Here is a 27126-nt window from a genome sequence, read left to right on the forward strand (position 1 = left end):
AACGATGGCGGTGGCTGGTTTAGGGTGGGGGGATGTTTGGGGACGATGATCCAATATATGTGTGTATATATATATATATATATATATACATATATATATATATATATATATACATATATGAGATACCAAATCTAAAATAAATGAAACTCAAAGACCATTTTTATAAAAACCAGCAAACTATATAGACCAAATCCATAATTCACTCTGATTTGCACTAAAATGGACAAAATTTGAGGATATTTTTTAATTTGTAATAATCAAATGGATATCCAAACAAAACCCCTACCCCTATCCCCTAACTACCCTCCCCTACTCCTAGGTGTAAAAACTCATTGTAATTACAAAAGGAGTCAAGCCAAGAAGTCCATTGCAAGTTGCTAGCAGTGAAGTGATAACACAATCCAAGCGTCGGTCGCGCGTACGGACAGTCTCCCCCTCTAATCATATCTTCTCTTCTTTCACACCCTTTTTAATCCCTAAGCATATTCTCTCTCCATCTCTTTCAGTATCACACACACATTCTCTCTTTCTTGAATCGCACAAATCTAGACTGTCTTACCCACTTCAATCGCGCCAATTCCTACTTGTTCAGCTCCTCAATCGCAGATCCAAACCACGGTATCACTTCCCATTCTTTTAATTTAGTTTTTCCCGACCTAATTTCAGTTGGGATTGTTGGGATTTACCCAAATCAAGCAAGATTAGTTCATCTTCTAGTTCACCTGCTTACATTCTGATTTTGTTCACTTAAAATTCATAATTTTATGTTTTATAACTGAGCCGTATCAAGGTCTTTTTACGAATTATGATATCTTTTTAGCTTGTTGCAGTGTCCGTTAATGCTAGGTTTTTTTTGTGAATTTTCTTTTTAATATAATTATGTATGTCGGGAATGCATATTCTTGAATGAGGTGTTATGTAATTAGGATATTCAGTGTGTTATGGTGGGATTTGGGGTGGGGGAGTTTTTGGGTGGTGAAAGATTAAGACTTTGACTAAAACTAGGTAGTTGACTCAACACTGTAGCCTATTGATTGGTTGAAAGATGGCTTTTGGTCAGTTTTAGTATATGGGGGCAGTATTGAAGTTGATTGTTGGTGACAATGTTGCTGTATAGCTGGCATAACTTTGTTGATGATTCCTGATGTAAATAACAAAATTTGGGAAAAAGTGCATATGGTTAATCTGGAAATAGATACTTCCTAGTTGACTTGATGATTAGAAGAGTTTATAACTATGAGGATCGATTATTTCTGGTCTAAGATGGGCTCAAAGGACAAGATAGCTGTAATCAGAAATGAATCAATTTTTTTAAACATGAAATGAAGCTCCATTTCTTCGTGTGGTAGTACTTACCCACATTATATTAGAACCTTGTATCTGACAAGTATGAAGGTTTTCATGGGACCTTTTAGTGCTTTTGTATAAAAGTTATACGCAAGTGTGTGATTTCTAATTTATTGTGAGTATTGTATGTTCTGTAGTTCTACATGAGCATGCTATAAGATCACAAAACCTCTTAAAAAAGGGTATTCATGTCAATGAGACATCTTCATCAGTGAGGCTTGCAAACCTATGTGTCTAAAGTATTTATTCACGGTCATGTCTTAGCTCTTAGGAGATACTTATGATGCTGAAGAATAGGGGTAAAGAAATTGTGGTTAGTTGACTGAACATGTGGAAAACAATAGGTAGAGGGGTAGCTTTGGTCTGGTTTGGATAAGTGAACAATGTTGTGACTTATGATAGCTGATCTTCATGAGGCTGTTGCTGCTACTTAGCCGCTAGGAGATTTCTTAAATTGGGGGAAAAAGGTACAACAAATGTGTCATTTGTAATTATAACAGCATGAAGAACAAGTAACTTGAGTTGTAATTACTTGCATTCTGGTTTGCGTAGAGAATGATACATATTTGATTCATGCTGAGGTTCCAACTTCCATCAAATATCTAGTGTTCGGTGCTATATATTTAACATAATTTTCAAGTGTGGGAGGTGGTGAAAGATTAAGGTTCCATTGATTTTTACTGTTTTCCTCCATTCCATATTCTCCATTTTGTGGGTTCCATCTTCACTTTTCTTTTAAATCGAGGAAATGGGATACCCAATCACACCTTAATTGCTACTCACAAGTCACACCATATAGTTTTCTGGGTCCCATCTGCAAACTTTTTGTCGTTCTACAAGAAGATTCAGCTCTGGAGAAACCCTTAAATAAATCAACCAAAATTTTATTTGAGAAGATTGTGTGGTTATTAGGAACTTGTGTGTGAAGCAGCACATGACGCCTTAATTCCTGTTTGATGGTTTGAATCAGAAATCCTTTTTGGGCAAGAAAAGAGTTTTTTGAGACGGAAATGGAATAGTAACAGAGATATGAGGAAGTAGTAGTTGGCGTTAGCAGGTTCCTTTTGCTAACAAGCTGGTTTGTACAATATTCACTCAAAGTTCCTGATAATGTTTCTTTAACATTAAGATGATGATGCTCCCATACTGTTCCCCTTAAGTAAGATGGCAGGATCTGTTATAAAGTGAGCTAGGTACACTTTGGCATGCAAGAGTCCGACAACTATCTTAGACATCATCTTGTCCGTAGGAAGGAGTTGGTCATCAGAGTAACTTAGATTTACTAGAAATTTGCTAAACATATACTTCTTCAGTTAGTAGGTGGTAAACCTAGACTAGTTGGGACTGGTTTAAAGTTCTAAGAGGAGATTAGAGTGTTGCACTTGTTTTTTGTGCATTGACTCGGTCGCACTCTGTTGTTCTTCATGAGCATTAGTGTCTTGAAGATTTAACGTGATATTTTATAGTGGAACTAGTTAAGATTAAGGTTAATCCTGCAAGTAGATGCGAATCATGGATGACTTGCTCTCCTGATACTGTGTGCTAGGGACAGAGTGCATGGGGACGTAAAAAGGGGGATCCTATCAACTTGTTCGAACCTGAGATAATAAGCTCATGAGCTTGGTCTTACTTCATTGTCATTTTGATTCTCTATCAACCAATAATGTGGGACAATTAACATGGTTAAAGATAACCTGTTTGAAGTCCAGAGTTGTGGTTAGGGGTGAAATGCCGCTCGAATCCAGAGCTAGCTGGGTGCACACTGTGTACAACTCACTTTGACTTGCTTTTGTTAGGAAAAAGGGTTTTCCAATTTATAAGGCTTTATTGTTTCTCCTTTAGAGGGTTGATACATCATGCCTTTCAAATATTTTTGTACAATATCTTCTCATCATTTGAGCTCTTTGGTCAGAGACTTCCCATTTTTTCGTTTGTGGAAGGATTCTCTTGATTCAGCCATGTCTTTTCCAGTAACAATTTATAGTGTTTTTCTCTTCTTCAGGATCTTTGTTGGTACTGCCTAGTCTCCATGGAGGTGGCTGTGGCAATAGCTTTGAGTGGCAGTGGCCTCTCTCAGTCTGTTTTGATTTGATATCACCTAGTCAACTGAAGCATGAAGATCTTAATAGAGGACTTGAGCACGATGAACTTTAGAGAATATATTTTCAGCGAATTTATTGCTTTGCACATTTCTTCTTCTGGTATAGTTCGTTGTAATATTCTGTCAGTTTAAGAATTGGTGAGATGAGAAAGATTGAGATGCTAGCTTTTGGAGTATCAGTGACTCATGTCAGTCAAAAACCATATCTAGAAGGTGTAGGAGGGAAAGTTAAGATATATTGGTCATAGGGGGTAGAAATCCTGCACTACGTAAACTTGATAGGAAGGTGCCTAGATGGTTATCTCATTTGTCATTCTAGATGTCAAAACTCAAAATCATCAAGTTCTCTAAAATGTATCTCTGTAACTGCATAGATGTTTATTTATAATTAATCAGTTTGTCCAACTTATGTATCCATGTTTTACATTAGTATGTGCGTGTATGCGTGTATGCCTGTATGTGTGTCAGAAAAGAAATCACAAGGGTATTTATTAATGTAAATGAAAAGTCAGCTTTTAGTACTTAAGTTTGTGATTAACTGTTGTATTTTTAGTACTTAAGTTCATAATTAACTGTTTTGCATGCATGTCTAGCTATTGTGTTTCTGGTATTTATTTATTTATTAAATAATCTCACTGTATGCCGTATGAAATGAAAAGTCGGCTTTTAGTACTTAAGTTCGTGACTAGCTGGCCATTTGAATTTTGAGGAGTGCCTCAGGAAAGCGGTGTGCCTAGACACCAAAAAGAAAACAAGAGTGCAGGCCTTGGCCCTATCCTTCCTTTGACAATTATGCTTTTCAAGATCCGTGGTTGGCTTCTTTATTTGGTGGTGATTTTTAGTCTGAATGCTCTTTGTATTTATTTCTGATTGTGTTAACCAGGCCAAAAAAATTCTCTCTTTAGTCCCACATAGGATTTTAATATTCATGAGCTTTCTTCTATATCAAATCCATTTGTTGTAGATGATTGTCATCATATGAAACTAGGATGTGCTTATTGTGGTCATTCATCACATTCTTCGTTTACTCTCATAAACATACTGTTGCAGACTTGCAGCATAAGTTATTTCATACCAAAACCTCTACCTTCCACAAAAGTATCATTTCCCGGCTTTTGTTTTGCAGGTGCGTGGTTCTCATAAGCCCCTGTCAGAAGCTACTTGAATCTGCAGGGGTCAACCAAGATATTCTTAGTTCTAACTCCTTGGGGAATCTGTGGCCCCATTGTAAGCTTGCTGATTATAAAATAGGATGAATCTTTTATGAGATGTATATAAATAAAACCATCCCTGTTTGCACATCTATCAAGTAACCAGATGGATATGTAGGAACAGTTTATGCATTGCTAGTGTTAAATCATTTTTATATTTTTAATCTTTTTGTTCTTGTTATGGTTGTTAAAATTGCTTTATATTCTCTGATGGAACTTTTCAGTCGCACAGCTATCAGTCGGTATCATCAGTCAAATGATTGAATGTTGATGGGGTGGTTTTCCAGCGGCTACTGCATCAGATGAGTTGTAGGAACTCTATTATGCTTGATCAGCACAGCAATGGGCATTCTCCTTACAGTTTTTCAAGGGCCATTGCTATTGTTCTTTCTATTGCTCTGCTGTCTGGTGAACAAATTCCAAGGTCTCACTACTGATGGTATGCCAATTTATTCATGTTCGGCTGTTGGTAATGTCATATAAAGATAGAACTACGAAGTTTCTGGATGCAATAAATGATTGTTGACTGAGATTATTGGTAGATTACATATTTTAGGCCACAGGGAGGATCCAAGAAGTCATGTCACCAGATCCTCTTTCTATCTTCTTTGCTCTTCAAGTTTAATGATAAATAATATACCAAAACATGCTATCTAATTATGATTTTACTTCTTTGCTTCCCAATTTGTGTCTTTTACTAATCTTCAAAAATTGCCCTGTACACCCATATATTTATATCAAAACTTAAAAAACTAATTATGTATGCCCTCATTGGTAATCAATACAAGCACAGTGAGTTGCATAATTCTTTCTCTCCCTCTATGGATGTATATATGTTTGTGCGGCTGTGTGTGTATATCTATTATGGATACTTCATCTTCCATTGTTCCTGTTGGTCTACTCCCTCACTATATGTTCAAGAAAATATGGTGTCCGCCATACCAACAATTTGAAAGTGTGTCTAATTGGTGGTTCTAATTTGGACTCCTGCAATCTTGAAGAATATGTGTTTGATACCAAGAAGGCCTTAGCAATTTTGATCGCAGGCCATTCATGCATTGCTCTTTGTTTATTCATTCTATGCCTTTCCATATTTGTATGTTTTATGTATACTACTCAACTTCTGTTATCCGTTGAAATCAAGTGCCGCTATCTTAATATGTTTTTGCTTTTCAATGATCATGTGCTGGAATCTTGTAGCATTAAGGTTGCTTGTTTTGTATTCCAAGCAGCTATGCACACACTGCCATACCTTAGTTTTTGAATAGTTATTGTGCTATTTCAATTTTCAGACAATGTGGTATTGGGGGTGTTCTTACTCACAATGGATCCCTACGACTAGGGATGGCAAAAAAAACCTGTACCCATCAAGAACCCGATACCCAAACATGGTTTGACCTAGGAATTCCCAAGTTGACTGGGGATGGGGATTCCCCTCAACCCTGACCTCGAATATTTAATAATAATAATTATATAAATATATTGTATATAACTATATATAATAAACATATATATATATATATATGATATAATAATAAATATAATAAAACGAAAAAAAACCGAGTCAAATGGTTTTTTCCCAAGTTGCGCACTGCAGCAAAAAGTTCATGAATAGATAGTTATTGCAGTAGTATTTGTCCCACATTACCAAGTCGTCAAAATTGGGATATGTATATGTGGTTTGAGAACCCACCTCCTTGAGCTAGCTCTTGGGAGTGAGTTCTACCTAAGCCCATTTATCATGGTATCAGTGCGGGATTTTGTAGGCGATGTGGGAATTGCATTCGTTTGGAACCTGGCCTACATGCTACGTTAGAGGGAGAGTATTGAAGTAGAATTTGTCCCACGTCACCAGGTTGTCAAGATTGGTATATGTATATATGTGGTTTGGGCTCCTCTGAGCTAGCTTTTGGTAGTGAGTTCTACCCAAGCCCATTTATCATCAAATTTCATTGAGGATTTTTGTTGGGTATGTGATTGAAAAATCTTTTTGTTGAGGCATGCAATTTAAAACAATATTGAAGTTAAAGGTGATCAATTTATCAACTTTTCTTTTAAAAATCTTTGAACCTTGAGGCTGTAATTAATAACTTTATGATTGGCACTTCTATAAGTAGGAAAGAACTCACCATATGTTTGAAATATAATATTCTTGTTTGTATCTTCTCAGGTGAAGCTCTTGTTAATTTCCGAACAAGCATTATTAGTTCGGATGGCCTGCTTCGTCAATGGAGACCAGAGGATCCTGACCCATGTGAGTGGAAAGGGGTAACATGTGACTTGAAGACCAAGAGAGTTGTATATTTGTAAGATCCCAAACCGCTAACCTTATCTTGAATGCACTAACTACTCTTTTTAGAAGCACTGGTTTATATAACTGTCTTAAAGATAAACCATTTTATGCAAAGAAACACTTTTAGTTGCTTCTTCCAATTCGATACCAGAAGTGTTCATCTGCAAACATATAAAGAATGATGGGACTGGTATCTCGTGTCTACATTCTACAACATTTTATTAAATGTTCTTGGCTGTGTTTATTTGAAAAGTTAAAGAGTGGCTGATCTCTATTCATACATGATTCATATGTTCTTGTTTTGTTGTGCCCCCTTTCAATCACTAAATTCTTAATCCATTTAATGGGTATAATTCTTAAAACCGATTACTATTTTCATTCACCTCTACTATTATTGCTTCATTGCTAGAAATCACATGTGAATGTGTCCTGAAAATCCATCCTACTCTTGCGCATTAGTTCAAAAAGCTTATAAAGTTGATCTGATGAAGCAGAGATTAGCTCAATCTTTCCTTAAAGACGTAAACCTTTTCTTTTACTCACGACCTCTTTTTTTATGAATCTTCTACTGTGTTGAGTTGTCATCTATTATAACATATTAATAATTAGCTATGAGAAGTCTGATTCTTGTTGAAAGCTTTGTACATTTGTAAGTATTATAATTCCTTTGGTTTTCTTTTTTTCTATATAAATTTACAGGAATCTTTCAAATCACAAACTAAGTGGACCTGTATCACCAGATATTGGAAAGCTAGATCGTTTAAGATTTTTGTACGTGAATTCAAGGCTCTCTTGCTCTTTCCAATGTTTGTTTATGTATTTTACTAATCCACTAAGGGACCCACTACTTATGCTATATATATCATGTATATAGGGATCTTCATTACAACAACTTTTATGGGGCAATTCCTCCAGAGTTGGGAAATTGTACAGAGCTGCAAGGATTGTAAGTACATTAGTTCTACTATTATGATATGTCGTAATTTTAACATTCTTGAAATTGTATTCAATGGATATGCAGAAAAAACATAATTTGAAATATTGATCTCATTTATTTATTTGTAATTGTAAGATTGTTTTTTGACAGATTTTTGCAGAATAATTACTTCAGCGGGATTATTCCTACTGAAATAGGGAATCTTTCGAAGCTTCAAACATTGTAAGTTATCTAAATATCTTCTTTAAGTACGAGAATCATGCGTACTTATATTGCCTGGGAATAAACAAATTCTTAACCTATGCTGTTAATCGCACCGCTGTAGCGGTGCTATCGCGGTTAGCGGTCATGGGACGAATAACGGTGGTCAATAGCGGTCCCGTGATTAGCGGTGCTATTGACCGCTAAATGACCGCATTTTGAATGCAGAAAAGCAGCCGCATAACAGCTATTTGTAGGTAGGTAGTTTTGGTGTTAAAAATGTAATTTTGTGGGCTTTTATTTAGGACTTGCATTCGGTTTTATTTTAGTCCAACGATATTAAGGCTTCAGTATTCTTATTCTTTTGACTAGGACACCATTATCTTTATATTTTTTGAACTTGGACACCATTATTCTAATTTTTTTGGATTTGGACACCATCACTTTGATCTCTTGATTTGAATAAATGTATTCACATTGTTCAATTATTTTTATTTGGACTTAGGCGTCATTATTCTTATATATTTTTATTGAATACATAAAATATGTTGAGTTATGTATGCATATATATAATTTTAATTATTATATGAACCACTATTTTTGGACTGGTATACCACCACTTTACCATCGCGATAACCGTTATTTCAAATCACGGTCCTGAACTTTATATTATATTTTGATTGTAACAGCATAATTCTTAACATACTTAAGATTATTGCCATCGAGAATTACCAAATGGATCCAAGGGTGGTTCATTTTTGGTAAACTGAAACCATACTTTTCCAGTCTGGCAGCATGGGGATTCAGTCACTAAAATAGGCAAGAAGTTGTCATGTGATCACCATGTACCACTATTTAGCTCGTTTAATGACTTTCCAATATAGTAGGTTGTGAAATATAATACTTCTTTAAGAAGTTCATTAATATTTAAGGGTTATTTATGTTAACAAGCCATTATTTACTCTACAATTTTTCTGTGGTCATTATTTGAGCAACAAATGAATTTCTTACAAAGGACCCAACACTTGATTAAGATAAATGACTTCAGTTTGTTTTCCTTCACTTAGGTAAAATTATTGATTTATTTGATGATGGTAAATATGCTTATGGGAAGCAATCTTACTTGTCGTAAGTACGAAAAGCTGTACTTGAATCGTCACTCATCTTCGTGCATCCAAAATATCTCACAGTATAAATGGTTCCAAATAATCTGAAGTGCCTGTAATATATACATACATACACATATACTAAGCAGTTAACACATTTGGCATGATTTCAACATCATACATGTTAATCTTGTCTTTTTCGTTATTGTAGGGAACAATGCTAAACCTGTATTACTAGCCTTTTACCTATAAATAACTTGAGTTTTGTTTCGTATGTTGCAGGGATGTCTCTAGCAACTCTCTTAGTGGAAGTATTCCCACATCACTTGGGAATTTGAGGAACCTTTCAATATTGTAAGGATGATACCTATTTATCTCCATTTAGCTGTCTTGACTCGTTCACCCTTTGGTCTAGTGTTGCCTTCTGGCGAACAGCAGTCTCCCATTGAATTATTTGTAGATTTTGTTGTTGAATTTTTTGTTGACTCCACTCTTTATAATTGTGAAGCAACGTCTCCAACAATTTTCTGGGCGGGCCAATCCCATCAGATGGTGTTCTTGACCAATTCGGAACCAACTCGTGAGTGCTGAATTCTCATTCCTTGATTGTATAATTGTGTATATGGTATCAATGTTTCACTAAACAGTGGATGTAATGTACCATTGATGACGAAGTTAGTGTATAAGACATCTCCAACATTGGGGGAAGTTTTTGTAATCCATTGCACAACTAGTTACCAGTATCTAGCATTTTACTAGAAGGGCATTCTTAACTTCCAGGAAAAAAAAATTGATCAAAGAAGAATTTTGTTACAGTGCAAAAATTCTTACCTCTAACAATAAAACTTAAATTATTGATTTTCTGCTTGTAGTATTTAATGTTCAATTTACAAATACCATAACAATATTGACATTAGAACTTCCTACACTTTTTCAAAGTTTGGCAGGCATTGTTATTAATTATTGTAAGTGAGATGCTTTTTACTTGTCGATTCGGGAAAATCTTGTTTTGGAATGGGATGATTATGAGTGAGTTTGGAGATGGTTAATTAAGGATTTATTGGTTTATTGGCTTATAAATCAACTGATGAATGGAGTTCTTGAACTAAATAACATGTGAAGACAGAGATGTAATAATGTTCAGCGGTGTTGTCTTGATAATCTTACATGAATAGTGAGAGGTCTGACAAAGTCACGATGCTTAACATTGTTTCATCATATGTATGACCTTGGAAATTCATTGTTGAAGATCAATTGATGCTGCAACTTGCATAACCAGCTAGTTTGTTATACAGAGAGTAAATTAGAAAAATCGTCCCTGGACTTCAAGGGAAGTTTGGCTTTTGTTACTCGACTTTCGAAAATGGACTCTACAGTTTGCATTTCGTTATGGATTTCGTCCCTGGCCCTAACAGGCCTCAAGTTTCTTCCGTTAAGTGCCCCACGTGAAGGCATTTTGGTCATTTTACCTTTTCCACCATCCCCTGGGTTTTCCGACCTCATTGTCGGGCCCTGCCTGCAGGTTCTGTTTCTGCACCTCAGGTTCTGCTGGTGACGGAAATATTGCTACAAGCTCGTCAACAACACCATTTTCCAGCTTAACCAAACCCTAATGGGACTTGAGCGCCCAAGCTTTTAAATAACCAAAATGCCTTCACGTGACTAGCATGTGGGGGCCTTTAACTGAATAAACTTAACGCCTGTCAGGGTCAAGGACGAAAACTGTAACGAAACCAAAACCCAGGGACGATTGTTGTAATTTACTCTAAATACAGTGTATTCAAATTGAACCGTGGGTGATTGATTTACATAGGGTTCTGCAATATTTGTGAATCATGAGACAGTAATATGATGTAACTTTATATATATGAATTATTGAAATAGATTGTTAATTTTTGGTCTTTACTACTTGCAGTTTTCTTGGAAACCGTGGCCTGTGTGGTAAGCATATCAATCAGTTGTGCAAAGATGACAATGGAGGTTCAGCAGGCCCGCAGCCCCCAGGTTTGGTTTAACTTTTCGCCTAATATTGTATTCGAATTTCATTCTTATACTTACAGATGATAATTAATAATAATATCGTTTTTGTTGATTAATCGATGTTTTTTTTCCTTACAAAAACAACAGGAAACCAGAGTGCGAAGAAGAACTCTGGACGGTTACTTATAAGTGCTTCTGCAACTGTGGGTGCATTGCTTCTGGTTGCACTTATGTGTTTCTGGGGTTGTTTTCTTTACAAGAAACTTGGTAAAAATGATGCCAAAGGTCTTGCAATGGATGTCAGTGGAGGTGAGGTTCTAATAATATTTATTTTATGAATCCAACCACACCGACATATGGAATGTAGAAAAGTGAAAGCTGTTGACTTTTCATATGGTGCACCGTTAGAAATAATTAAATTTTATTGATTCAGGTGCATCCATTGTGATGTTCCACGGAGACTTGCCATACTCTTCGAAAGATATTATCAAGAAGTTGGAAACGTTAAACGAGGAGCATGTGATTGGTGCTGGAGGCTTTGGAACAGTATACAAACTGGCAATGGACGATGGAAGTGTATTTGCTTTGAAAAGAATAGTGAAGTTGAACGAGGGATTTGATCGTTTCTTTGAGAGGGAGCTCGAAATTCTTGGAAGCATTAAGCATAGATATCTAGTGAATTTACGAGGATATTGTAACTCTCCAACATCAAAATTGTTAATCTATGACTATTTATCGGGTGGCAGTCTAGATGAAGCTCTCCATGGTAATGATCTATTTCTCCCCCTCAATCCTAATAAACACCAATACATCATGTGCAACAACTGATAGATCAAAGTTTAGTTTCAACAGTAAAATGTTCTCCTATATATAGAGGGTCAGGTTCAGGGAAAACTGCAAAAAAAATGAAAATTGAGCAACACCCTGTTAACCGTTCTTCTGGACGGTATGCACATGTGCATACAAGTAACTTGTAAGCAATTTTTTTCGGTATGCACATGTGCATAAAAACCAAAAAACAATTTCAGTTACCTGTATGTACATGTGCATACCGTCTAGATGAATAGTTACCAGGGTGTTTCTCGGTTTTTTTTTTTGGGGGGGGGGTTTCCCCTGAACCTATCCACCCCCTCCCACTCTCTCTATATATATACACACTGTTTTTTGCATATATACTTCATGAAGAAACCCTATCAGAATATTTGTACTCCCTTATCCCATGAAGAAACCCTATCAAACAATTCTATTAAAAATACATTTCTTAGAGCTCCTTGGTTGATGCATAGAGAACCTCTTCCTGAATTAATAGGATCAGACTGTATTCAATTAATAGGATCAGATCTTATTCAATGATATTTTATACGAGAATCTTATTCCGATTTTGGATATACGAGAGAAGTAAGAATACCCTCCTGAAAGATTAATCTGATCTCTAATCAATGAGCCACTACGAATGTGTTCATGAACCGTTTCCCAAAAAATCTAACCTTCTATGAGATAAGTGATGCCTTTCAGATCATCAATTTTCTGACAATCATTTCCTTGGGCAAAAGTTGTGGACTTCTTTTTTGGTTAATTTTTATGACGACTATGATCTCCTTTGCAGAAAAAGCTGAGCTACTAGATTGGGATGCTAGGCTTAACATCATCTTGGGAGCTGCAAAAGGGTTGGCTTATTTGCATCATGATTGTTCCCCTAGGATCATACACCGAGATATAAAATCAAGTAATATTTTGCTTGACGGAAATTTAGAGGCTCGAGTTTCAGACTTTGGGCTTGCAAAATTGTTAGAGGATGAGGAATCTCACATAACAACCATTGTAGCTGGAACATTTGGGTATCTGGCTCCAGGTAGGATCATGAATTTTGGTTGCACGATAATTATTCTGTATTATCGTCTTCTTTCTGCCTTTTTCTTTACTGTTGGGGTGGAGATACCAGCTTTCTGGGAGGGTATCCAAAGTAGCAGATTACTTAAAATAAAATTCATGCTTCATGATACTGTAATACATATTTAAACATATGTGATAAATGTATGATTTCTATTTTGGGTAACGTACTTTTAAAATCTTCATTTCGGTACCAGAGATGTGTCATCTCAAACTTTTAGGTACCCGGTTTACCTAATAACCTGAAAATGCTGAATAGGATCAGTTTTTTGCTAACATGGGATCAAATTCTTTAAACGCCCAGTAATCAAAAAAATAAAATTAACGTCATTATATTGTAATATTTTTTCAATCGGAGGAACTGGATCATGTAATCATTAAAAAATATTACAAATTTCAAAATGTGTCTGAATTCCTGTGTGTTAACTTGTATTCCAGAATATATGCAGAGTGGTAGAGCAACAGAGAAGACAGATGTTTATAGTTTTGGTGTACTTATGCTTGAAGTTATAAGTGGGAAGAGGCCCACTGATGCATCCTTCATTGAGAAAGGCCTTAATATTGTTGGCTGGGTATGTCTCTTTTTCTTCACCTGTTGTATGCCTTTATATTCTATATAAGCACTGACCAATTGTGTTGTAAATTGGCTTTAATTCAAACATGCATGTAGGATGGAAATATGACAAACCCATGTGATGGTTTCCCATAGAGTTCCCTTCTTTTACAAACCCAATAATTCGTACAAACCAGTTTTCATGTGTTGTTTCGTATATGAAACAACATGTGTGAAAATGCAGTGTTTATACAATGTTGTTCCATATGTGAAACGTTCAGGATTGTTTTTTTCGCCACACAAAATAGTCTTGAATGTTTCACATATGAAACAACATTGTATAAACACTGCATTTTCACACAGTTTGTACAGATTATTAGGTTTGTAAAAGAAGGGGACTTTATATATATATATATATATATATATATATATAGAGAGAGAGAGAGAGAGGGAGGGACTATCATGCAAGAAGTTCGTATTACATGTAATCATGTCTGATCTTGGAACTTCTCGCCTTGTCATTTGAACTTGACCCTATATATATGTGTGTCTTGCACTAATCATGTAAAGTGGAAACTTGAGAGAGAATAAATAATATGAAGTTCATATTACTGATAGCAATGGCTTGTAAATAACATAATAACTGAAAGAATACAACTTTGATTGTTATGATGAAATAAGCAACAGGACTGTAAATTAGAAAACAGTTGATGCCTTCAGGTAGAGTTTGCAAAATAAATGTAACCACTACTGATGCAAATACAAGTAATACTTGGAGAAAAAATTACTTACAATTTATTATATATAAAGTTCGATAGTTCATAATTAGTAGCAAATATTGCCATGCCATCCTTAGCATTCAAGTTCTATACTAATATATGCACCTAGCTGAACAGGATACAAAAGAGAAGAATACTAGAAGTTTAAAGATCGATAAAGATCTGGACCAACCAACCAAGTCTCGTAATTAGGATTTTTAGAGCCAAATGTCTTTCAAGAAAGGCTAGTACAACCAAAAGCTCGCTTTTGAAATCCAATTTCATATTCCGTTTGTGTTGATTTGGATGTCCATACTAAAGAATCTTGATGCTATAATTGGAATTTTATCAAAATATTACTTATAATTACTTTGAGCTTTGATAACTTTTCCTCAAATATGCATTTCTGTGAGATACACAAGTAGTAAACTTGCTTCTTCTATGTTTCAAAAAACTTGGGAACTTGCTCTAATGGTAACTCTTACCCTTCACTCACCTTCAACTAGAGATTTTGCTTTTTTTAACCACTTGGGTTGTGGCGCACTGGTTAAGGCTCAGGTGGATGTGGTGGAAATCTCATCTTCCTTGGGTTTGAATCTAAGCGCCGCCAAACCCCTTGTGGCCCGGATACCCACAGTTACCCAGAAAAAGATTTTGCTTTTTCCATTGCACCAAGAACATTGATTTATGCAAGCATTTCAATTTTCTAGTCTGATGCATGATTTTCTCACTTTTGCACAATCATGACCTTCTCTAGATGACCCTGAAATTTCTTTCAACTTAAAATTTATGATTAATGCACGTGTGCATGTGATGTGCATACCGTAAAGATGAATGCTTACTAGGGTGTTCCTCATTGTTTCATTATTTTTGAGATTTTCCCCAAACTTGACCCATTGTACCAATAATTCATTTTTTAAATGTATTTTCTATCTAATCTCTTCTTTTACAGCCTAACCCCATTTCTGTTTTCAGTTGAATTATTTAATAACAGAAGATAGGCAACGTGAGATCATCGATGTAAACTGTGAAGGAGTTGAGTCAGAAACCCTCAATGCTCTGCTTTCGGTCGCGATTCAATGTGTGTCTTCAACCCCAGAAGATCGACCCACCATGCACAGGGTGGTTCAAACACTTGAATCCGAGGTTATGACTCCATGCCCAAGTGACTTCTATGATTCCACGTCCGATTAAAAATACCAAATCAAAACGGGTTTGTGTTTTCATATTATGCCACCATCTACTGCTTTGTGTAACAGAGAATGTTGCAAAAAAGCACAGGGTTAAGAAGCTTTGTTGGTCTGCCAAATTTGTTTTCGGCTTGAAACTTGATTCTTCGAGCAGATCGACACCTTTCTATCTTTGCACATTCTCCTCAAGATTTGGAAGCTCCGTCTACAAAAAGTGTCTTTCGTTTGCAGTAGTTATGCTCGGTTTTCTTGCCTCTGTGATTATATTTTTGGCTTGTCATATTGAAAAATGCATCGTTCTTCGTCCAAATGTATATGATGCTAGTTTTAACTGATTTTATGTCACACTTTATCTTGTCCATGCTCTTTTTGTATCATATGTTTCTTGTTTTAATCGAGATTAAGTTCTTTTTTGTCGTTTTTGCCAGTAGTTTCTGATCATGTTTCATGTTGTGAAAGTGTTATGTTTTCGTTCGCAGTTGTTACTGTTTTGTTCCGGGTTTCTTATCTGGTATTCAGTGAGTATTGGACCAAAATGTTATATTTTTGTGAGAACAGTGGTTGGTTTGTGAACTATGGAAGTTTGGTGACTAAAACGAACATCAACAGAAGTATGATTTCCCATACAACCAGTCCAATTATGGGTTAGGGGTCGTTTACTAAATGCTTACCGAGTAAGCGATTATTGATACCATTTACATCACCAATTGAGCATACAAGGACCAAGAATCTTACCAGGTAAGAGGCGTAACAAGGATCGAGTGTCATCTGTGGTGCAAAAAAAACGACTCTTACCCAGTAAGCATTTACTAGGTTGAAGACGCTTACCAACAATCTATTTTGATGGCCGATGATGTTACATGACAAGATAAGTAAGGGTAATTTCTCTTGCCGGTAAGCACTTATCCAATAAACATTTGGTAAACAGTCATTTGGTTAAATTCATGACTTTTTGACCTATTAAGGTTATATGCTTTATATTCATTAAAAGGTTATGAATTTAATTAAAATCTCATCCAATCATCTGCTCTTTTGTTATGACTCGAATAAAAAAGTACAACAAACTATCAGTTACGTCATTTTAATGAAATATATCCCCTTGAAATGCGTAGATAATTGATTGGTCTCTATCAGTTACGATTTTCCAAGATTGGTTACTAGGGACGATTTATAGCCATTTGTATTTTTAAAAAACTCGCACGTTCTACACTGCCATTAATCAACAATATTGATACTTAAAAAAACAAGCCGATTAAAGTCGATTAGACCTTAATGATTAGGTATAACTAGGTTTTATTAGTTATAGGGACCGGTTTGTGCTGTAACTGGTTATCTGGTGATGTTTTTTGATTCATTATCGGTTAAGGACTCGATTTAAAAGTGATTACGTAACGTCTTACTATTGTATTACCCTAATAAAAAAGGTTTTACTAGATGAAGTCAGGGGTGGACCACTCTATTGGATACGGTAGCACGGGCCATCACTTCATTCCTCCGTCTTAGGTAAAAGTTGCCACCATATCCTTTTGTATAGTGTAACTATTACGTATTTTGACCCGGTTTTGAATCTTGTTTGTGTCAAAAAATTGCAATAAAAGTAACCGTACAGTGGTTCTCGTACTCCCCCTTTATTGTCCTTACGTGGTAGGATTTTTTTACGAGTCTTAAATATGTATCTGCTATGATTTGATGTGTGTATTCATAAGTTATAAAAAAAACGGTTTATCGTTTTTTTCGTAAAACCATACTTTTTTTTAATTAATTTCCATTTTAATTTATATTATACTAATTATTTTGTGTTACACTTGAAACATTTATGAATCTATTTATTGGCAACTAACAAGATATGTAATTTCATTCGACTATAAAAACATATCTTAACCACAAAGGTGGTGTCTGATTGGTTTGAGTTTGGCTCCAAATGTCAAAAAAATACCAGAAGGTTTGAAGTTCAAATTCAAGGAGGAATAAAAATTCTCTTGTGGCCACGGAGGTTCAAATGCGATGACTCTGGATTATTTACAAAATGGATGGTCGTCCTGAGATTAATCGACTCGCATAGCATCCAAAACATACATTTTAGTACTTATTCAAAACATCCGTTTTGAAAATATGTGATTGACAAATAATTTTAAATAATTAAATTGACTTTTACTTTGAAGTTCTTTAAAATAAATACGACACTACGTCTATTTTGAGTAGAATTAAAATAATTACTTATGGCTATTACTTACAGCTTAATTAGACTTATTGGTCTATCTGGCTTATTCGCGCAGCTCATTTAGATTATTTTCTTACGGCTTAATCGCACAAATAAAAATGGTGTTATCCTCATTCAGCCACAAAAATGACACATCTACCCTGTATTTAAAGCACCACCTCCTTCCCATATGAGATACCCCATCGTCGGCCTCTTTATGATTTTTTGCTTTGATGTTCAAATAATATGTTATCTAAAAAAAATCGTTCACCAAAATAAGAAAACAAAAAGGGTATCCGGGACATTGTAACTAGCTGAGCTTCAAAAAATTGTAAGCGGTGGTAGTCGATCAGGTTTTTGGTAACCGGAGCCTCCTGTAACCGGTCTCAAGCCTCAGACCTCTTTCTTATTGTTTGCACCAAACATCATCAATGCTCGTGTAGCCGTTCCTTAGCATTCTCATTCTATTTTTTGAAAAAACGCCCCCTCGAAACTTACCAAGCAAAACCGCTTGTCAAACTGTTTATAGTTCATTATGTGAACTACAATATTCAGTTTATTTTGTTATATTGTGTCATTTTAGTCGAGCTTTGGGGGTTAGATTTATTGTGAATACATGTGTAATTGGACTCGTGCATTGGTGTCTGGTGATGGTTTCAATTCTTGAAGGGCCATCGACTTGTAGCCATTGTTATACCTGTCATTCCCCTGATGCACCATCCATATCTTCAATGTGCGTCATGCTCTAACCATACCGCACCCATGACTCCTAGAACGTGTCTCTAACTAGCATTTGAATGAATCAACAAACACTAGTTTCAAAGATGATGTATCTCTACACTTAAGGAAACAAAGACTCTTCTACATGAGACGAACGTGCATAAAATGAATATGTTGATCAGTTAAAACTCCAACACAATGCGAGTAGAAATGCGCAAATATATGCTTAGGCTCAGATTTGAAATAAGCAAAGTGAAAAATGGAGTTTACTTGGTTGCCTGTGCAATTATGTTGCTTATGGAATTCGCTTCTTCTTTTGCGGCGTCCACTAACGAATCCTGCAAAAAGTAAAATAAAGGGAACTGAAACTTGAGACCTTTTGAGCGATAGATGTATGAACAGATGTGTGCTACGGATATGGAGTTCTTACCTGTGCAGAAACTAGACGAGCAACTGTCTTCTTGCTTGATTCCTGAAGTTCACCGGCTATTAGAATCTCATCCAGTATGTAGTAAGCCTGCAACATGATACAAGAAGAAACGTATTGAATTAAGATAATCACCAGATAGAGGATACAAGGATTTAGTCTTTCCGTCCCGTGAAATATGCAATGCTTAAGCTCTTTAAATAAAGGAATCTTGTGAACCCAATACCATCAACTTATTGGTAACAATGGGCAAGTCGATAATTTTACCATGAAAATCTTCAGAAAGGGAATTGTCTCACATGGGATTGATGCGGTAATGCATAACAGATTCATGTGAAAGGGAAAAGAAGCATCTTAATGCCTATGCAATCTGATGTCCTATGTGAAGCCTGCAACAAGGAATGATCTTTCTACAGGAGATTTTCTTATAAATTTAATGGCAAAACTATAGTCACAAAGTTGACAACATTGATCCTGCTAACAGGAGAGAGACTGACTCAACAATTGCTAAGAGGAAGTACAAAAAAGAATCAATGTCTGTGAAGACCTTGACTAGTTCAAATACTAGGAAACAAGTTGGAGCTTTTTTTTTCTGGTTGGTTCAAGTCAAATGTGTAACATCACGAAGTCTACCATTGTGAATACTCCTCAAGTCCTGTGATATGTTCGTACACGATCTTTTGGTTATTAAGTTTGACAAGTCAATAAATTTTTTGCTCGGTGTGTAAAATGGAAAGGTAAGTTTTAATTTGAGCACAGTCGAAAGCAGGTTCGATTTTCCAAACATGTTTAATAAGCAACCTTTTGTCTAAAAGGTGTTTTAAAAAAATAAACCAAGGAATTGTAGTGATGGTGATGTAAAAGCATATTAGTACCAATGTTTTGCAGGGGATCATCATGCTATGTTATCCCAGTGACCTTGTGGAAGGGTTTCAAATTTCATAGAGACAGACGTTGTCTTAGTTTGTGTGTGTGAGAGAGAAAGAGAGAGAGGAGACGAGTATAAGACGGATATTGAGGCATTGAGCTGAGATAAAATAACATACCTTATGAAAGTTGAAGATCAAGTCCAGCTCACAGACCTAGCAAACAGAAGTTCCAAAGTAGTGTCAAGTTCCAGATATTAATGAGAGTTTAATTATTGTTTTAAAATGGATCAAGTTTAGATGGCTCACGCTTCCAAAGTAACGGTCAAGAATCTCAACAAAATGATGAATGATTTCAAGGATCTCCAGTTCATTGTCTTCTTGGTTAATGCACATACAAAAGTAGAGGCTGGCATATCTGACAAGTAAAACATATTGGACTAAAACTAGTTACCCAAAAAGATCAACAAAAACATGCTGCAGGGGGATACGTGAATAAAGTATTTTAGGAAACGAAAAAAGGAAGCAAATCTAAAGAATATATAGTCCATGCTATACCTTTTATAAACAACTTTAAATCCCCTCCACTCAACAAAGTTAGAAAGCTTGGGGCCACGTGTAAGAATCATCCCGCTGAGCTCTCGTATCACCTTTATAGATTTTGAAGCCATACCACACAAATTTCAGTGAAAACAAAATGAAAATATTTAAACGAACAGTTCAATACCAATACCATCTGCTAGAAATAACAAAATGTAAAATCTGTGAATGAGAAACACAAGTTTGTATTAATTATTTATGACAATGCAATAACCTGATACTTGTAGATCACCTAAATGTTTATCAAGTTATTTTAGAATGCAATGATCGAGATCTGTAACCTAATTATCATGCATTCAATCAGATCAGAACAGTATGCCATTCTTTATTAGGAGAATAACATACCTTACTTCTTTCCTTCTGGGAATAGGGTGAATACCACTTTGTCAATCTAACCTTTCCTTGTCGACTAATTAAGAGAACAAAGTGAATCTGCAACAAGAAAAATAATTGTCAACCTAATGTTTCCATTTATATTTTATGCACAAGACGTTACAGTAATGTATGAATACCAAACTTGGGGGTTTTCTTGTTTTTTCTTTAAGTTTGATGGGTTCCATACAGCATTTATATATTTATTTGAATTTCTGGGCTGCCAAATTCCCAGTATTTGCAAAATGTAGGTGTGAAGGAGATGAAAGAGCATAGCCAATTCTCAAATCTTGGTTAAATAAACACATAAAGCCTTTTCTTTCTTCTCACACACGGTGCCTCTCTCTCTCTCTCAACGTTTACATAGCAGCTATACAGCGATGCTTTGTCCCTACCTCCTCAGCAGACACCACCATCTATATTGTTCCCTCCATCACACTCATCTCCATCTTAGTTCTCTCTTCTCTTGCTTCATAACGATGTGGCGGATGAAGGTACATGAAATTTCGGATTATAAATTTTATTCAAATTAGGAGTCACTTTTAATCTAGTTCAAACTTTTTCCGTGTCAAAGAGGAGGACTACCCTATTACAAAGTAAAATTTTCCAATTAGGAGGCTATTTATCATAGGAGAATACAAGCATCCATGAATTCATATTCCCATTGGATCGGGTGATCAGGGTTCCTGATCAACATGATGGGTTTTGAGTATTTAGAGTTTAGAAGTTCGATAGGGATCGTACCCGGGGGGAATGAACATCTTAGCCCAAATTCCCCACGAATAGACATGACAAGCTAATGTATGATACTCCAGAAAGACCCTTGTTAGAGTCTCATCTCAATAGGTATCTAGGTCACTACCAATTACTTTATACTTTCTCATCTCAAGTTTCCACAACCCCAATTCAGTGTAGCTGTTTGGCCATCAACCGGATACAGATCCATACACATAACTTCGTCCAATTACCTCATAAGAACGTCCACTAGCACTTGCATGGATTAAGTCACATGATTTCACTAGCTTTGCATTATAACTCATTTAATAATTTGATATTAGTATTTATTTTGAGGCTTTTTAAAATCGTTCAAATATTCAAAAAAAGAAGTTGCAATTGGTCAAATGATATGACCAAGTTACATATAAAAAACGAATGCCTATAATAGGAAAATGCAAATGTAATGTTGATGTACTTTTACTTGTACAACAGCACATGCACAACCAGCAACTAGCTAACTGATGGGGTGTTTGGTTAGAGGTATTAAGCAGTGATCAATGGGAATGAAAACAAAAAAACTGTTTGGTATTATATAATATGATGGGCTCATTCCCTCTGAAGCCCAAATTTTCATTCCAGACTAAACCGGGGGAAATGAAATTCATTCCTATTTTCATTTTCATTTCATTTTTCATTCCTCAGCATGAACCAAACAGCCCCAATTATAATCACTCAAATTTATGTTTTGACAAGATAGGATCAGCAATTTAGCTTTCAAGATTTTCTTTCTTCTTGTCTTCCTCGCCCAAACTTACTCTCCTCCTTTCTAGTAGTACTGATAGCAATTTTTCTGTATGAACGCATGACATATCAAAGGAATATATGTGTATATATAAAGTGGTTTAACATGGTTGCTATAAGAAAAATACAGTACAGTAGGAGAGAAAACGAAAAGTGAGAATCTGGCATACCTATAAGCCTTAATGGTGATATCAGAATGATAGAAATAAGACTTGGCGAACTTACTAGAAACGATCTTACATAAGGGAGTTACTATAAGATTATAAGTCTACTTCAAAAATCAATTCGTACAAGCTGACATAGCTCCTATCCTGACTCCCGAAAAGAAGAAAAAACTTTATAGGGGCTCATTCCTCATAAGAGGACACTTATTGTTCATTGTTAACTGTTGTGGATAATTACCTCCCCTGAACTCCTTTTTGTGTCCTCAAACTCCTCCAAAATTACTTTTGGACTTCCCAAAATTAGCGCTGACTGAACTTGGCATGTAATATTGGGAGGAGCTCCAGCCTCCAGGTCAAATATACATGGAAAACGTAATAATGCTCTTCGAAGAAGTGTCAATTTTACACCAGGTCAAATATTTCCCTGTCCATCCCATACAACTTCCTACAATCAAGTAATCGCCTCAAAAGGGCATTGAGCTCATAACCATCCCCTAGATATACCCCCAGAAAGGGCTATAAGACGTGGATGCAATACTGGTCTTGCAACACACACATCAAAATGTTGCAATGAAAGGGCTGTTAGCATGCCTCCATCTTCAGCCATTATGCAAACTTCACTTTGCGTAAACGAATATGATCCAAACAGCCTTGAAGAACATAAAAAAGTTGATAACAAGGGAGGAAAACTACCCAACTAGCAGCACTACACAGCAAATGGATAAGGAAACAGGCCACAATTACCAATACCAAGCATTCAGGAGAGACGTAAGTGCATGCCTTAATAGTCTAGATATCTCCAATCCAGAACTTCAAAACAACCAACCAAGTGTGTAACATCAATGTAGAAGCACAAGCGTTGATATTCCCATATACCACATTAAACTCCACTAACAATTAAGCTATTGCAAAGCTACATGTTGACATGCTCATAATTCTCTAGTTTATGTATATGCAACTAGCAAAACTTTGGCACTGCTTCACTTCAAGAGAACTTCCACTTTGTCAATTAAACATGAACTTGAACATAACTCCTGTATGCCATGATATAAACACACCAGACATATTTATGTGCAGTGATGAATATCTTAATTCACAATATCTTTATTCTAATAACCATATTTTAACACTATACCTACAACCAATGAGCACCACTGAAGCACAAATGGTTGCACACTACTAACTTCACTTTTAGGTGTCTAACTAGCATCCAATATATGTGGGGTGATCACAATAACCTGTCCCAAATAGATGTGCTGTTGATGGGGATGATTCAACTTTGCAAACTTAGGCTTCCTCCATGTGGCCACATATAATGAATTCCGTTAAGATCTTTTCCCTTTTGTTTTCTGTAACAACTATTAATGTTTCTCAGACTCTTATAATCTAACTACCAGCAATTAACATGTTACTGATGATGCCACAAACACATGCACTTTGGAGATTTAAACAAAATACAACAAGGTTCTAAAAAGATGACGAAAGTTCTGTACAAATACAGGCTCGCATTTGTAATATGTAGATGTTACTTGAGGCATGAATCAGATTTAGGTGTATTCATATTAGACAAATTAAAACAAGGAAAAAAGAGTGATGAGGAATAATAAACTAACGATACTAATAGATCCTTGAACATTTTATGTTATCACGTAATTTATAGGCATAAATAACGCATTGGCAAGGTGGATCTTCATGAAGTTTTAAAATAAAAAAGAAATCAACAACCAAGCATAGAGGTTTACCCATAAAAAGAATTCCATGATGGAGGGGAGAAGGGGAGAAGGGGGGATGGAGAGGTAGATAGTGGGACAGAGGGAGGATCAAAGAGTCAATAGATAGGTTGCTAGGCTCCTACATTAGATAGAGAGTTGTTATGTTCTTCATACTTTCTTTTATGTTTTACTACTGCTTGTTGTAACCTTTTTTTTCTTACTGTCTACTTCTCTTAGTTCTTTTTCTCAAGAACTCTCTGTATTTTTCCACATTTTCCTCAATTTTTTTACTCTTCAACTTCTTCGAACTTTCTGAAGCACTCAAGTCTTCCCCAAAACCTTTTTGCAAGCACTTTTTCAAAAGTCGGGGGTCTTCACAGGTACAGCAAGATCGGCGTACATCGCACCCCCTAGACCCTACTTCCGAGTGAGACTAATTGGGTTCATTTGGTTCGGTTTAGTTCCAAGATGGTTTCAACAGGGAAAGATAACAAATCTTACACAACTTTCTGGTGAGACCTTCTTACTTGACCAAAGTAACAATCATAAATCCAATTTGCTATATTAACATCGTATATCTATAACATTATTATTGCTAGATTCCACATGTCTCTGCCAATAAATATCTGAAGACAAAATCAGTTATAACTTATAAGTAAGAATTAGCTATAAACACCACTTAAACAAGATCCGTGGGATGTACTCCCTCCCCCTCCCCCCTTCTTATAAAGTACACATGTTTAATCCTAAAACTGAAACAACACTGTCGTCTCTGAATTTTATCCTATGCTGTTATATCGGTCAGAATACGAAATATCGGTCAGGACCGATATTCGATATATCGGTTATATCGGTGATATATCGGTGATATATCGGTGATATATCGGAAATAGCGGTTAACATAATATTTCTTAGAATTATATATATAATATGCATTAATTAGAGTTTAGAAATATAGTTTCAAAAGTAAAACATCACATAATTAAAGTGTTCAAAATTTTGGGCTTTTGTTATTCCATGGGCCTAATTTTTTGGGCTAAATTAGGTCTGAATCTGAAATCAGTGAAGCTTCCTTACTCCACAACGTCGTCTTCTTTCTTGAGTTAATCACGAGTTCACGACTAACTTCAGACTTCTTCTCACAACTTCGACTTCTTCTTCTTCTCACGGCTTCGAGTTCACGTTCACGGTCTCTCTTCTCACAACGTCGTCTTCTTTTCTCGGTCTCTCTTCTCGATCTCCTCTGCTTACCAGGTTGCTACAGCCACAGCAGCAACTGTAATCGACACTTCTCGATCTCTTCTCGATCTCCTCTGCTTACCAGGTTGCTACAGAGTACAGCCACAGCAACAGATCCAGCGACAGCAACAGAGCCAGTGAATATATCGGTATATCGGTCCGATTTTTACCTCAAATATCGCTAAAAATCGCTAAAAAATCGCTAAATATCGCCGATAATATCGGCCCCGATATTTTGACCGATATTTATGGTCCGATTTTTTTCCTAGGAGCGATATCCGATATATCGCCGATATATCGACGATATATCGCGATATTAACAGCATAGATTTTATCTTTCACTTTTCTTTTACAGTCATTTTACCACTCCAGAAATAAAGCTCCCTCTGCAACAAAAGAAGAGGCATTGTTTTCAAATTACAATTTCAGTGCAAAAATCACCAACGTCCTCATGTGCAAACCGACTATACGTGTATCCCATCTTATAGAGATTTGAAAAGTCAACCACAATAGTTGAATGGATGTATATCCGTTCCAACTAAGTTACTAGGCTAAGGCAAATAGGCAACGATCATACAGGCCCTAATTCCACAACATGAATTTTGCTATAACGTAATCATCAAAAAGAGAAATCAGTAAGCTCTCACCATGATTAAAACTGTCTAGTAAAAGCTTCACGTCTGCCAATCCGATCCGATCCGATTGAAAACATTACCGGAAAACACAAAATGACATCTTATCACAAATTTAAAGCAGATCAAAAGCTGAATATTGAAATCGGTAACGAAAACAAATCGAACAATAAAATAATTAACGGTGTTCTTCAGATCAAGTAAAAGATTCAAACCTTGGAGGGAGCAAGTACAAGAGCTGGATTTGCTTTGTTCGTCACCGGTGAAACGGTGAAGGGAACCCCCGGTGTGGTTTATAAACTGAATATGCAGAGTTTCATAAACCACCCCTACACTTGTAAGAAATTGACATGATCTACCCCTACTTTTTATTATTATTATATTTAGAGTAAATTATGCTTTCCGTCCCTATCGTTTTGTAAATAATTTTGATTTTAGAAATTTTGGTTTTTGTTCGCATGGTTTACAATTTATTGTTATTTTTGTCCCTAAACTAATTCATATCTTAAAATATAAGAAATCAAAACAGTAAAGAATTGTAAACCATTGGAACCAAAACAATATAACAAATTGTAAATTATAATGACAAAACCAGTAATAAATTACAAACAATAGAGATGAAAACTGCAATTTCTATATCACAAAAACGAAAGTCACAATTTTTCACAAACCATAGACAAAAATTGTAATTTATTCTTATATTTATGACCCAAACATGTTAAAAGAAGCAGGTATTTTTATTTAATTGTTATTTTAGTAAATATAATTCAAAACTGACACTTAAAAATCTATAATTTAAAAAATTATCTATTTAAATGTACTAGAAGCGTACTCGCACAATGCAGCGAGATACATCGTGATTTTAATATTTCATTTTATTCTTTATCTCAGTCGATGTTATAATATGGCTTTATGTGATTTTGAGAAAACGATGATGTCTTTATCTCAGTCGATGTTATAATATGGCTTTATATTTGGTTTAATAATATAATTTTTTTATAAAGATAACAATTATTTATTTTGTTGGAACTCGATAATTATTCTAATTATATTTTAGATTTTTTATATTTTAAAATGAGATGTTCATTCTCTATTTGATTATGTTTATC

General features: G+C 35.5%; 2 protein-coding genes across 5 annotated transcripts; one reads left to right on the forward strand and one right to left on the reverse strand.

Moving 5' to 3' along the window:
- Positions 1–469: 469 nt before the first annotated feature.
- LOC112528956 (LRR receptor-like serine/threonine-protein kinase FEI 1) lies at positions 470–15986 on the forward strand. Of its 4 annotated transcripts, none has more exons than XM_025140019.1 (16): positions 470–618; positions 3350–3548; positions 4575–4773; positions 4884–5098; positions 6830–6965; positions 7652–7723; positions 7827–7898; positions 8040–8111; positions 9479–9550; positions 9705–9776; positions 11112–11200; positions 11324–11485; positions 11610–11942; positions 12783–13028; positions 13505–13638; positions 15353–15986. In XM_025140019.1, exons 4-16 carry the CDS (start codon positions 5002–5004, stop codon positions 15569–15571), a joined length of 1776 nt encoding a protein of 591 aa, XP_024995787.1. In that variant the 5' UTR covers positions 470–618; positions 3350–3548; positions 4575–4773; positions 4884–5001; the 3' UTR covers positions 15572–15986. The 4 variants fall into 4 exon arrangements, with proteins under 4 accessions (XP_024995787.1, XP_024995784.1, XP_024995785.1 ...); XM_025140016.1 differs by having other exon boundaries at positions 4575–4675; XM_025140017.1 differs by lacking the exon at positions 3350–3548 and having other exon boundaries at positions 4575–4675.
- Positions 15987–18559: 2573 nt separating this feature from the next.
- Positions 18560–26299, reverse strand: LOC112529235 (AP-1 complex subunit sigma-2). Its single transcript, XM_025140405.1, has 8 exons — positions 26233–26299; positions 26033–26065; positions 20726–20812; positions 20339–20430; positions 20090–20198; positions 19961–19996; positions 18918–19004; positions 18560–18825 (listed from the first exon to the last, which is right to left on the reverse strand). Exons 2-8 carry the CDS (start codon positions 26033–26035, stop codon positions 18754–18756), a joined length of 486 nt encoding a protein of 161 aa, XP_024996173.1. The 5' UTR covers positions 26036–26065; positions 26233–26299; the 3' UTR covers positions 18560–18753.
- Between the last annotated feature and the right edge of the window lie 827 nt (positions 26300–27126).

Source organism: Cynara cardunculus (assembly GCF_001531365.2).
Source record: "Cynara cardunculus var. scolymus isolate 2C chromosome LG 16, CcrdV1, whole genome shotgun sequence".
NCBI lineage: Eukaryota > Viridiplantae > Streptophyta > Magnoliopsida > Asterales > Asteraceae > Cynara > Cynara cardunculus.